General features: G+C 40.3%; 1 protein-coding gene across 4 annotated transcripts in view; it reads right to left on the reverse strand.

The window, feature by feature from the left end:
• The window catches only part of EGFL6 (EGF like domain multiple 6), a 698,819-nt gene that overhangs the window by 247,878 nt on the left and 437,031 nt on the right, over nucleotides 1-13,910 (reverse strand). For 2 of the 4 annotated variants that reach the window (XM_044072535.1, XM_044072536.1), the window contains exon 8: nucleotides 13,165-13,227. The exons of the other annotated variants lie outside the window; for them this stretch is intronic. In XM_044072535.1, coding sequence (XP_043928470.1) covers nucleotides 13,165-13,227 — 63 coding nt within the window. The remainder of the gene's footprint in view (nucleotides 1-13,164; nucleotides 13,228-13,910) is intronic. 4 annotated transcript variants of the gene reach the window in all.

Raw genomic sequence — 13,910 nt, forward strand, 5'->3', positions numbered from 1 at the left:
ATTATATTTCCTTTTTGGCATTGATTTCTTATTCATTACATCTTATATATCTGCCTGGTGTCCATGATTAATGTGTACGTACTCTCTATGGGGTCCTTGTGTTTTATTGGGGACTTCAACACTCTATTACAATTACACCTCACTTCTGGGCTTACAACTGTACTCCAGTTCACATATGTATGTTATTTAGTGGGTTATGGAACATGACTGTATACTGATTCCTTTCACAGATTCAGTTTGGTTTTACTTTGGTGAGGACTTGTTTGCTGATACCTCATTCTTTTGTACTTCTGTGATGGCTTGGTGGATAACTACTGTGACTATGGTGTATAGGGTCCTGGGTTCAAGACCTGTATGGCTGTTCATTCTGTTGATAGGCAGAACAAGGGCCATTGGATACAGAGTGATTAAGGCACTTTTGAGCAGGTGTAAGTGGGTTTGTGCGATGGTAAGCACTGCTAACCTGCCATTACATCTGCTTACATAGAGTTAACTTTAGAACTGCTTAACCAGTGCCCGCTTACTAGTGCTTAAATATTCCTATTACTGCTTATTTGTGCTTAAACCTGCTTACTAGTGCCTTATTCATTATGACACTGGCATCTCACATGTGCATTCACTACAGTACTCCAGTTCATGAAAATATGTTATTTAGTGGGTTATGCAACATAAATATTACTCATAATGTGCTTTGCCATGCAAAATGAAATCTGCTGTAGTGGGACTCGAACCGGGAATGCCTGCTCATAAGGCGAATGCTCTGCCCACTACACTATTACTATGCTGATTCATTTGCATACATCTTCCTTGTTATCCTCTTCAGCCATTTAAGCTGCATTAACCGTTGCTAAGCGATGGGCACACATGTGCACCTACAGTTAACTTTAATCAGAATTAAAAAAAAGGGGTTTCTTCACTTTATTTACATATACTGTTGCTGTTGTACATGAGGGGGATTGTTGGTGGGGATATGCGGTCTCCTATGAGCAGTCCCATTCATTTCATACCCCTTTCTGCTGTTCTTCATTGTGGGGCATGTATATTCTGAAACCTCTGCTCTCAGACACGCCCCCCTGCACTCTTACATGCTCCATGTAAGCCTAGGAGTTCAGGCAGCGTGCCTCATTATTATGTATGGTGCGCTACCATCCTGCTCCTAAATGACTCCCTCCGTGCAGGACTAAGCTAGTCCTGCATGGAGGAATAGTAAATCTGGGGGAGTGACTGTTCTATCATCCTCCACTTCACAGACAGGTCTATTCATGACTTATCTACCATCACTACTATGAAACACATGGAATGGGGGCTTGTAGACATACAGTATGTAGTTCTTATATGGAATCCTGTGATATGCTTATATTAGCTATCCTATACACTGACCATCCTTGCTATGGAGAGTTTCCAATGGCCATCATGGGATGCAGACAGAGTTTTGTAAGCATTTGCCTCATTGATCCTACACTGGTTCCTTGCTGGCATGCTGCAGCATTTGAAGGAGTATAAGTGGCCTCACTGATGCTACACTGGTTCCTTGATGGCATGCGGTAGCATTTCATGGAGTACAAGGGGCCTCATTGATCCTACACTGGTTCCTTGATGGCATGCAGCAGCATTTGATGGAGAATAAGTGGCTTCATTGATCCTACACTGGTTCCTTGATGACATGCTGCAGCATTTGAAGGAATATAAGTGGCCTCATTCATCCTACACCAGTTCCTTGATGGCATGCTGCAGCATTTGACAGAGAATAAGTGGCCTCATTGATCCTACACTGGCTCCTTGATGACATGCTGCAGCATTTGAAGGAATATAAGTGGCCTCATTCATCCTACACTGGTTCCTTGATGGCATGCTGCAGTATTTGACAGAGTATAAATGGCCTCATTGATCCTACACTGGTTCCTTTATGGCATGCTGCAGCATTTGAAGGAATATAAGTGGCCTCATTCATCCTACACCAGTTCCTTGATGGCATGCTGCAGCATTTGATGGAGAATAAGTGGCCTCATTGATCCTACACTGGTTCCTTGATGACATGCTGCAGCATTTGAAGGAATATAAGTGGCCTCATTCTTCCTGCACTGGTTCCTTGATGGCATGCTGCAGCATTTGATGGAGAATAAGAGGCCTCATTGATCCTACACTGGTTCCTTGATGGCATGCTGCAGCATTTGAAGGAGTATAAGTGGCCTCATTGATCTGACACCGGTTCCTTGATGGCATGCTGCAGCATATGAAGGAGTATAAGTGGTCTCAATGATCCTACACCAGTTCCATGATGGCATGCTGCAGCATTTGAAGGAGTACAAGTGGCCTTATTGATCCTACACTGGTTCCTTGATGGCATGCTGCAGCATTTGAAGAAGTATAAGTGGTTCCAAGGGACTTGAGAAGAGGGAAACACTGCTATATAGGCATTCTATGAAACAACTAATTTCCCTTAGGTTCTAGGGACCAGTGACGGCATCCATATTATCATCAGGGTTCCACTTGGTCCTCATGGCCGCCAGTATGTCAGCTACAAGAGCTTCCAATCCATAAACTGCCAGGTGGTGTGCAATGCCCAAGGTATTATTTCCAATACCTCTGTGAATCATGCAGGTAGTTTCCATGATGCCCACAGTCCTCAGATGTCTAACCTTTACCAGCTGTTTTTATGAGGGAATTTCCCACATAGACATCTAACGTGGAATTACACTCATTCCCCGTCACCAAACTGTGCAGGAAAGCTTGCAGGAGTATATAATGCAATCCACTAATAAAAGCATCCACTGTTGTGTTGCAAGTAATGATGGATATATATCTAAACTATGGCTTATGACACCTATATGCAGACATCAGAACATCATTGAGGTGTCATATACAAGACATTGTAGAGACCTGCAATATCATCAGGTTTGTGTTCAGAGTGCTGAAGGCCCATTTACATTGCCTGGATACCTCTGTTGATGCACTGCAGCATGCTCCAAGTCTTATAACAAGATATTTGTCACCTGTACTTTGCTACTCAGCATGGATTTACAAAAACAGCTAGTAACGCCAGCTAGACCTGAGCTAGCAGCAGAGGTGTTGCTGGGTGAGGAGTTGTTGGGGAGGAACAAGTTGCTGGTGGCAATGAAGTAGCATCCCTTGATCCGATGATCCCTGTAGGGGTATGTGCTTCCTGTCCCTATACACCAGCAATTTGCAGGTGTTGCAGGCCCTTGCATAAGTCATCTCTTATGCTATGCCATGTGCCTGGATCATTGACTTACTTATGTATTGATATATGCCCAGTGGGACACCTACGTCAGTTACAGTTATCCCAAGAGATAAGCTTGGCATCATCACCAGTTCAGTTCCCACAACCAGACCTTCTCGATATATATCAGTGTCCTCTCAGTGTCCCAAACAGGGACACCAAGATCTCCCTCATGTTCACACTAAGAACTGTTGATGGTGGTCAGGCCATTCTCTCCATTCAGATGGCCTGAGTTTTTGTGCAGGTATGATGCCTAAATTAATAGTCTATGTGGTGGACTTGTGTTGTTGTTCTGTTGTACCTATCATCAACATTCACATCTGTCACAAGGGCCTTATTCATGTTCCCTGAAGGCCTTATTAGCTTTGTAAGCATTTAAAATGTATTTATCATGGGGTTGTATGGCCTGTAAAAGAACCTCTGTTTTTGCAGGAGGGAAGTTCTCCAGACAATATCACTGTTTTTGTGTTATTGTAATACCTGTACACAGGAACATTCAGTTTTGTCAGTGCCTAGGGACAGACTTATTGCCCATTCCCTGTCTACCATCCCTACTGCAGTTGTGACTGCAACATGTGCAATGCCTGTTACACAGAGTTCTCATTGGTCATGCTCTCACAACAAATTGGTGGTGGCAGCATGGACAAAAGTTATGTACCAAGCAGCCTGTAATATATCTATATAGACCTGTAGCCTCCTGGCAACACAGTGTATTCCATATTCTCACCTCTGCAGTCTGACAAAGATGCAGTAAGTGTGCCTTCCTAACCTCACCCCCCCTTTTCTGTGTATGTTAGCTGGACCACTGTAGCAAAGCATGTTCCTTCCAACACATCCTCCATGTCTGTGTTTCCACCCAACATGGAATCTACAGCAATCCTTCTCATTATGCATTCCAGCAGGTGGGCTAGAGACTAAGAGACTTGTGCCCTCTCTGGTTTCATTTCCCTTCCCCACCTTCCTGTATTTCCAGTCCTAAAGAAAGCAGTTTGGTGCTGAACAAGACCCCCCCCCCAAAGATACCCATTCTGTATCTCCAATTGCTGATAGCCTGCACTTTTTTACCAAAACTGCTGTAATAAGTTTTTTTGTGTGTGTGTATTACACTCTAAAATTCTCCTTAAAAATCTGTGATTTTGAATGTTTCTGAATTGCATATATATAATGCAGTGCGATGTCAGCTCTATTTATGTATTTTGTTTATTGACTGGAGCAGTGGGCTGATCCATTATAGCCCCATTTTGACCATGCCCTGGAGTTGCATTAGATGATAAAGAAGGTGCCATACTGTCATAAAAGCAATGGTTACAATACAGGATCTAATTAAAATGTACATATTGAGAACATGGAATAGAATCAGCTTTGCAGTACAATAAGGTAGAGTTTATAATGTAGGATATACTGTGGCAGGGCTAGTTACACTGAGGTGTAAACCTTGGCTGTAAATGATTGTCACTGTTGAAGTGAAGTGACACCCCAATCCCATGTGCAAAAATGAGAAAAGGGGTTGAAGATGGATGAATGGATATAATAATTACAGGTTGGTGAACAGGTTGCCGCTGACATTCCGTATGAAGGGTATACAACTACCTTCCTTATCTTTTCCTTGCAACCTGAAATAGTTTATTTGTGCCATCCCTGAGTCCCTTTCCAGGTAGAGTGACTCTGATGCCTTGGCTTTTGCTATTCAACTCTTCTCTTAGCCTCTTTGTTAGCCAGTCAGTATTCCTTCTTAGTCTGGTCTGTCTTTTCTATCTCCCACTTTTTCCTACACTCTTTCTTTCTTTTGATGACTTCCAGGACTTCTGTATTCCACCACCAGCTTTTCTTATGCACCTTATTTCCATACCTGGCTTTCCACATACCTGTTCTGCAGTCCTCACATGTGTTGTTTTGAGTTGCTGCAATTTTTCTTCATCTCCACCTATTTGCTCTTCTTCTTCCTGAGGTGCTAGAACCCTAAGCAATTCCTTAAACACTTTTGCTTTCTCTCCGGTCAACTTCCAGGTCTTCAGCCTAATCTCTGTTGACCTTAGAGCCTTCTCTGACACTATTTGCAACTGATTGATTGTGGCAACCAGTGATTTATGCTGTGAACTGATTGTTTTGTTGGGGATGACTATGCAGTCACTGGAGTCTTTGGCAAACACACATGTCCATTTGGTGACATTAGTCAACACAACTTAATCAGCCAGAGCCAATTTTTACATGTCAAGTGACTAGTCCTGACAGATCTGTGTTCTCCTGTCTTGAGGATACTGCTCATCACAGCTGATGCACAAAGTCATTGGTAGACACCATCTTGAGTCTGTGCTGCTGTCCACAGCTCCATTCTTGGGTAAGTTTGAGGTGGAAACAAACAGCATGCTTTGGGCAGACTGGAGGAACACCAAAGCCACCAAGGGAGAAAATGCAAACTCCATGCAAGAACTGGCTGGAGGTCAGGTTTGAACCTTGTGCATGGGAAGTGAAGACCTTAACCATTATGACAAATGGTATCAATTAAAACACCGCAGTTACATAATGGGGAACATTTTCACCATTACAAACACCACAGTTTGTAATGATGAAAATTTTGTTTTACCCGAAGTAAATAACTAATAGTGACTCTCAAAAAGCATTGTTTAGTTCACTTTTATTTTCTTTGTTTTTGAAATTGCATGTTACAGTACTGCATGAAAGCATTACTAGAGTAATAAGCAGGGCATACTTCACTGCTACGTTCTACATCCTTTCTGAAAGGCAAGGAGAAGAATGAGTAACTGTCAGAACGCATGCGCACGTGTGCGTGTATGCTACGAGTGAAGTAGGTTGCATTTCTTAATGATGCACCATTAAAAGGACTTAAGAAAATAATGTAATATTCCAGACAGTGCTGCCTCTTGCTTAGTGGCTTTACCTGGCTGGCACTGTACACCTGAATGAAGTACAATGGACTGCAAGCTCATATTCCTTGTTTTTTCTTTCCATATTTTATCAAGGTATTGTTAATGTGCCCAACACAGATTTCATCCCTTTGTTGTCTGCTGCCAGGCAATGCAGCTCTAATCAAGTTACTTGCTATGCAGTGCTCCCAGACTGCACCTGAAAAGAGGCACTTTGCACACACATTTAACAAATTAATAAAATGAGGAAAAAAGGACAGTGAGCAAATTAGCTCAAGTTTAATGGGGGGTTTACTGTTATGAAGTGGGGAACTCAATGTCTAGGTACTCCATATAACATCTAACTTCAATGATCAAGGACAAACTCTTTAAATCAAGGACACTTTGTCAATAGGTTCATAACTTCATAGGTTGATACTAGGCTATCTGCCCTAGGGCATTTATAAGCCTAGCCAGAGTGTGTTTGGCTTTCGCCACCCTTTTAGATTAGTTGACTGTGCCTCTGTATAGTAGGTCACAGAAGGTAGCCCTTTTAATGTTAGTTTACTGTACCTCTGTCAAGCAGGGACACAGAAGAGATCCCAGGGATAAACTTACGATCTCCCATCCACTCATCAAGATTTCTCTTGAAGAGGGTTAGGGAGGGGATCTGCCTAACATGGATTGGGATTTTGTTCCAGAGTGAGGGGAGCCTCTGGGATATGAATCTGTCCCTCCAAAATGTCCTATTTATTTCTGTGTTGAGGTTCAAGTCCCTGGAGTGTGTAGCTCTAAGGGATTTGAATTTCCTGAGGTGAATCATGTCCATTAATTCTGGGTTGGACATGGCTTTATACATCAGACACAGATCGCCTCTGAGTAGGCGGTACGCAACTGAGTAGAGCTGGAGTTTCTTTAGCTGAGCTGCATAGGGCATCTGTTTGAGCCCCTTGATCCTCTTGGTGATGTACTTTTGGGGTCTTTCCAGTTGCTGCAGGTGTCGGGTAAGGTACATCCGAAATGGGGCATTGTATTCAATTATGGGCCTGATAAGTGATGAGTAGAGGGGCACAATGACCTCTCTTGATCTAGATGTGAATCCTTTCATGATAAGGTGGGCTATATAGAAGGTCTTTCTAACCACTTTGGCAGCGTGATTGTCACAGGAGAGATTGCTATCGACTTGGGTCCCCAAGTCCCTAATTATTTCTTCCATACTTAATGGATTACCACCTATGTGGTAATTTGTGGGCACTTTGCTTTTCCCAAAGGGGATGACTATGCACTTTTTGGCATTTAGCTTTAGGCCATGGCTTTGGCACCAGTTATCCGTCTCTGTGAGACCCTTTTGGAGGATGCTTGTGTCAGCCAGAGAGTCGATTATGGCACCCAGTTTGCAGTCATCTGCGAACTTGGTCAGCCATAGTCCACCCGTGTTAGCCTGTACCTCTGAGAAATATATACCAAACAAGAGAGGCCCCAGGACTGAGCCTTGTGGGACACCACTTGTAACTGGTTTAGAGTCTGACATGGCACCTGCTATTCGGACCATGTGGGTTCTATCCCTGAGCCAGTTTGCAACCCATCTTGTGACATAGGGGTTGTTATTTAAGCTGGTGAGCTTATTTATGATGCCCGAGTGGGGTATTGTGTCGAAGGCTTTTGCGAGGTCCAGGTAGGCTGTGTGAACTACCTTCCCTTCATCTATGGCTTTGGTAACTGTTTCAAAGAAGTTGACCAGGTTCAGGAGGCAAAATCTGCCCTTAACAAAGCCAAATTGGGTAGGATCCAGTGTCTGGAGGTTCCTAATTTCTTTGTTTATGATTTCCATGACGATACGCTCCATAGCTTTGCAGATCAGGCTAGTCAGGCTTATATGGCAATAGTTTCCGTGGTCTGTTGTCACACCACCTTTGTGGAGTGGGACCACTGTTACTGTACGCCATTCCTTGGGTACATATCCTGTAGTAAGGCTGAGATTGAACAGTGACTTTATATGAGGGTTTAGTTCTTCTTGGAGCTCATGTAAGACACAGCCCGGGACACCGTCTGGTCCCATTGATGCTGTGTTTTTTGCTTTGGAGAGGGCAGCTCTCACCTGTGCATCTGTGACCTCAGGAAGGCTACACTCTGTTGGGATAGACATTTGCTCTTTTGTGGGGGAAGGGGGGTATACTGGTATTAATCAGACCATTTGCATTAACATACATTTACTGATGAGTAGGGGTTCTTTAATGAAAAGCAGTCTTGTTGTACTTGATTACTGTACTTAGTGTTCTGACACAAAGACAGAAATTTGGGAAGGGACACGCAAAAATCTGAGCCAAAGTCAAATATGTCAGGGAAGAAGACATCTGAGAGGTGCATACAGTTAATGGAGTTTACAGAAGAAAAGACTGCAGCAGCAGTGTCATTACTGGGGCAACTGATTTTAATGTCTTTAAACTCACCAAAATTCCTATAATGAAATGTTTGCCTTTTTTCTTTGCTAAAGGCATCATGTTATGTGCCAGGACTGGTGCAACAGAAGGTACAGAAATATGAGGAGAAAGTTGACATTACATGACTGGAGGAATAGTCAAGAATACAGCAGTTTAAATCTGAATCAAAATATTGCAAAATTATACGTGTAGTTTTGGGAGGTAACAGCAAAAGATAAATTAAGAGGATAGTCACATCTGATGACTTAAAAGCAAGCAAGTGGTATGAAACAGCAACACGGAAGGTTCAGTAGATACTAAGAAGATACCCCCCCCATAGGAAATGAGAAGCTATTTTCTTTTCATCTTGGTAGACAGCTAACAAGATCTATATAGAATAGACTGTGTAATCCTAGTAGCAATTCAAAGAGGAAAGAAGCATTTCAGGGGAGGGCAACCAAAATGATTCACAGTCTATTTCTGAAGATCTATAAGAAAGCCTGAAAGGACTTAAGATGGAAAACATGATGGCTGATTAGCTATACTAAGCTCAGGGCTCTCAGCTGTCTCTGACTTTGCACAACATTCATGATTTTGCCTGATATTGTTGTTCTGTCTATTATCAAATTTTTGATTTTTGAGTAAATCACTGAGGATTACTATAATTCAGTAATGTCAAGTTTGAGCGTCAGACTTCTCACTGTTCATAAAATCCATGTTGATGGAAAAGCTGTTATTCTATTAACTTTTTTAGTGAATTTTAGTAATATTTAAAAACTATCCCTAATTTTGGGTCTTTGTCCATAACTATTTTTCTGATTTGTCCAAAATTCTTTAGCAAAAACATTGAGAAGTATGACCAAATTGTGCAAATATAGTTCCACACTTTTCTTTGTGACATATTTTGAGTTGTTATGGTTACTTGTTTTTATGCTGCTTTAACTAATAAATTTCTTTCAGGTCACAGTTTGCTGGCTCATTGTTTTTCTGGATGTGCCTTGCCTTTGGAGCCGTGCAATTGCTTTTGTGCAGGAGGACTTGTTTGGTGGTTATATTTTGAGTTGTGACTCACAAGGATCCAAGAGGGATCACTCCACTTATTTAATCAAACAGTCCTGAGGAAAAAATGATTTGCATCTAGTAGATGATTTTTTTTCTCTGTCTACCATTTCAGTTAATTATACCACCATACCTGTATGTTTCGTATTACTCTTCAAATGAGCCCTGGTCATGGCTGAAAAGGATAAAATTACTAGTGAACCTACCTGGTTAACAAAAAGGAATTAAATAATCAAAATAAAATAAAGTAAGAAATATACAAAAGGATGTATAGTATCAAAGAAGAAACGCTTAAGTATCATGAGAAAATCCATAGCACCGGGTACCACAGTTCCATAAAAATAAACAAACAAAAAAAATACAATAAAAACATTTAAAATAAAAGGAGTGTGTGTTTGTGTGTGTGTGTGTGTGTGTGTGTGTGTGTGTGTGTGTGTGTGTGTGTGTGTGTGTGTGTGTGTATAAGAGACAGAAAGAGAGAAGAGGATGAGAAAGAAATAGAGCTGTGTTACAACAAAGTAGTCACTCAGAGAAAGATGCCTGGAAGTATTGTTTTATTGAATGGGTGGTAAACTAGTGGAATATACTTCTTGAAGAGGTAATAGACAAAAGTCAATGAGTTCAAGAGCAACAAAGAAAGGCATAAAACTATCTTCACAAAGAAAATCTGCAATGTAAATAGAGCCTGCTGTCTCCACTAAATAATCGATAGACTGGAATGAGAATGTAACTTATACTTGCCATCCCCATTTGTTTTCAAGTTTCTTTGAAACACCGTGAAATTTACTAATATGCATGCATTTTCTGGTATCTGCATACTGACTGATGTAGTCCTCACACAAGTATAGCTAGTCTTATAAAAAGGGTATACAGGCTATCCACCTAAATGAAACTTTAACAGAGGTCTTAAAATCATAAGATCAGAAAAATCAGTCCATGACTGCAAATTGCCTTTGTTTGTATTGGAAACTTTCTCCAGTATGAGAAGTATGTTTACTACAGCACCTTTATCCCAGGTGTCTACTGTCATGTGCAGGTGCACGCAAACACACACACACACACACACACACACACACACACACACACACACACACACACACACACACACACACAAGAATAACTAAAATACAACTTCCATACTTTCTACTTTCTAATAAGAAACTATGCTATCATAATAAGTTACTGAATAAATCATGGTAGGTCTAGATACTTATTTTTGGTAATTTGATAAAATCAAGAAAGCAGAGTTGCAAATGAAAGCCTGTTCATTGGTCCATGTACCTCTCAAGTTGGCACTAATTTGTATAACATTCCAAGAAAGGCATTCATGTCTACTGCATATAGCAAAAAGTTTAAATGTTTAAGAAGTTATTCCCCTTTGTGATACGAATGTTGAACCAAAACATGTTTTGGGCACCAATCTGACTACAGAAACTCTAGGTTTACCTTCAGTGCTCTGCTTGTTAATAAAGTCAGTTATCTTAGTTGACTTTATGTAATCTGCATGGCTGATGTAACTTTGTTTCCAATCTGTAGATTTACCCTGGCCGATTTAATGTAAGGCATCTTTAGCTGATGCAGTTTTGTTTCCATGTCTATTTATTAAGTTTCTTTGCATGGCAGCAATTCCATTCACATTCAGTGGTGTGTATATCTCTCACCCACTCATTTTTCTGTCTTTGTTTCTCTTCTCTGTATTCCATCATCTGACCTCTTCAATCATATCTCCTTTATCATCTCCACTCTGCCCGCAAAACATTTCTAACCTTTCTAACCTTTTCTTCTACATCTCTTTCACTCTGGCCTCTCCAGCTGTGTCTAACCTCTCTAGCATTTTTTTCTACATCTCCACTCTACCATCTCCAGCTGCTACTCTTCACTCATCCACTGTCTTACCACTAGCTGCTTACCCGAATGTGCTCCTACTAACATTTGTTATTAATGCATATATTGCATGGTCTAAGTATTTCTGAAGTGTTTTAGATATTGCTTTGTCTGCACTTTGTCAATTAAGACATATAGTCATTAACAGCTCAAGCCATAAGTGTGTTATCTAATTTTATTGAACAACCACATTTTCATTTACTTTGTTATACAAATCATAACATTTATCTTTGTCAGCTATTCATTTATTTTTTTTTTGCTGTATCCGTAAGCTGAGCCTGAAAATGGTTTAATGACATCAGTACTCTACCCTGGTTAATGTCTAGGCAATCTTTTTTATGTAATAGTTGCACTTTTGAAAAACGTGAAAGAGACCAGCACCCGCCTTCCAACTGCCATCTCAGAGGAAAAGTGCCACTTTTGTTATCAAGCTAACTGGAAATCATAAACCCGGTTTGACAGAAGATGCTAGCTTTGTGCCCATGCCTGACAAGCATAGTTTATGCCCAAGTGGTAACCTATATATTTACACACTCTCAAGTTTAGCATAAAGAACAATAAACAGTCACGGCAAACACCATTTTAAAATGTGCTCAACAAGGCTGTGTAGAATGGTGATACTATGCCACAAAATACCAGTACACTGCAATTTGATTTTGTGGTAAATTTTTTTTTTTTTTTTACATTTTTGGTAACTCATTGGTCTGAGTTTATGCTTCTTACAATAATATTTGATAACATTCTTTAAACATCTACCAATAAAAAAAATAATGATTACATTTACATTACATACAGGAAAACAGTCAAGTACCAGAATATGTTAGAGATAGCATCTCCTAACAAACCATAAAAATTTTGCATGTCCAAATGCACAAAATAACAATCGGGCAATCATGAATGGACATTAATCCAAAACTACTGTTTTAAGTGGAAGGAAAGCTCCGGACTACTTGTGGGGATACACCCAATATATCTGGTGCATAGTGTAATTACGTCGAAGCTTTCCATAACTCAGAGAAAAAAAATACTTACAAACTAAGTACTTGCCTTTCTCCTTTCTTTATTGACTTTGTATTTAAAAAAAAAAAAACGCTTGAATTTTGCTGATTCAAGTGTTTAAGCTTTGGAAAAAGAAACAAACCCATTTGCAATTGGTATACTGAATGTTTACATATTATTAGTCACTGCCACTTTCAGATCTTTTTATATGGTGTTTTTTCGGTTATTGATAAATACTCTGGAAATCAGAAATCTTCTAAATTTAATGCAGTACCTCATTTTATATGCAACCACAAAAAGCTGTGAGGCAGAGCAGAAAGCAAGTTGTTAGTCTGTGTCACACTCATTTGGTGAAGATGATGCGGTGACATGGAGGCAATGTTCTTTTTTTCCAAATCTAAGCTACTACGCTAAAGCATCAGCAAATCTGTTTTTCCATCCAATACTTAAGTTAAAAGACATATTTCAGCCAAGACACATGGGAAGACATTTAAAAAAGGAAGCATTCTGATAATCAGGCATTCCAAAGCAGGTGGGGAGCAGCATGCTGGAATATCATCACAGCAAACATCTTACACAGGGTATAATTACAGATGAGGGGCTCAGCAATGCAGGGCAGCCAGATGTAAGATTACTAGGGGCAGAAAGCACTGCATGAAGCAGGGGTAGCCGAGGATTCTGTAAGAAACAGACTCACCATTCTTTATTTCTTCTTTGCTGCCCTTTCCTCCATTGCGAGGACCTTGAGAGAAAGGCTTAACTACAAAATAGACAACACATATAAGCAATGATCTCTGCAATTTTTTTTCACTTAAACGTTCCTCCTTTACCTAAATCAATCTACCTTCACTATGCCAAGTCAACTGCCTTATATCTCATGGGATACAGTACTTTATGACAGATTAATGGCAATGAGGCCGGCTGTAGATGTCTTTTCATGCAGCTGTATTATAAGTGCAATCTACTTTTAGCAGAAAAGTTAAAGTGTTCATCTACCTCTGCTGACAGAGAAATAGTTAGGGTCAGGTTCCAAAAGAATTGCTCTCGGTGCAAGTCTGCCCTAATTGTGTAAAACTTGAGCTCAGTGTAAGTGACTTAATTTGCTGTAAGGCCTATCTATAAAAAGACTTAAACCAGAGGCTCGATTCCAAAAGACTTGCTCTCAGTCTAAGTTGTTACTTAAACTGAGAGAAAGTCTTTTGAAATTGAGTCTGTACTCGTTTTTTTATTTCCTTGTCTAAAAAAAAGTTCAAATTCAGGCTCAGCATTACTTTTCAATATTCATTTTATATTTTTGAACACAAGTATTTCAGTTTACAGGATGTATAAAGATAATCTAACATCACAAATTACCATTTCTTCTGTCATACAGGAGAACAAGTCACTTAGTATAAACTGGATTAGAGATAATTGTGTACTGGAGGAATTCAACGTACTTAAAAA

This window comes from Protopterus annectens, chromosome 5.part0, assembly GCF_019279795.1.
Source record: "Protopterus annectens isolate FY-2018-M chromosome 5.part0, PAN1.0, whole genome shotgun sequence".
NCBI classification, from domain to species: domain Eukaryota; kingdom Metazoa; phylum Chordata; order Ceratodontiformes; family Protopteridae; genus Protopterus; species Protopterus annectens.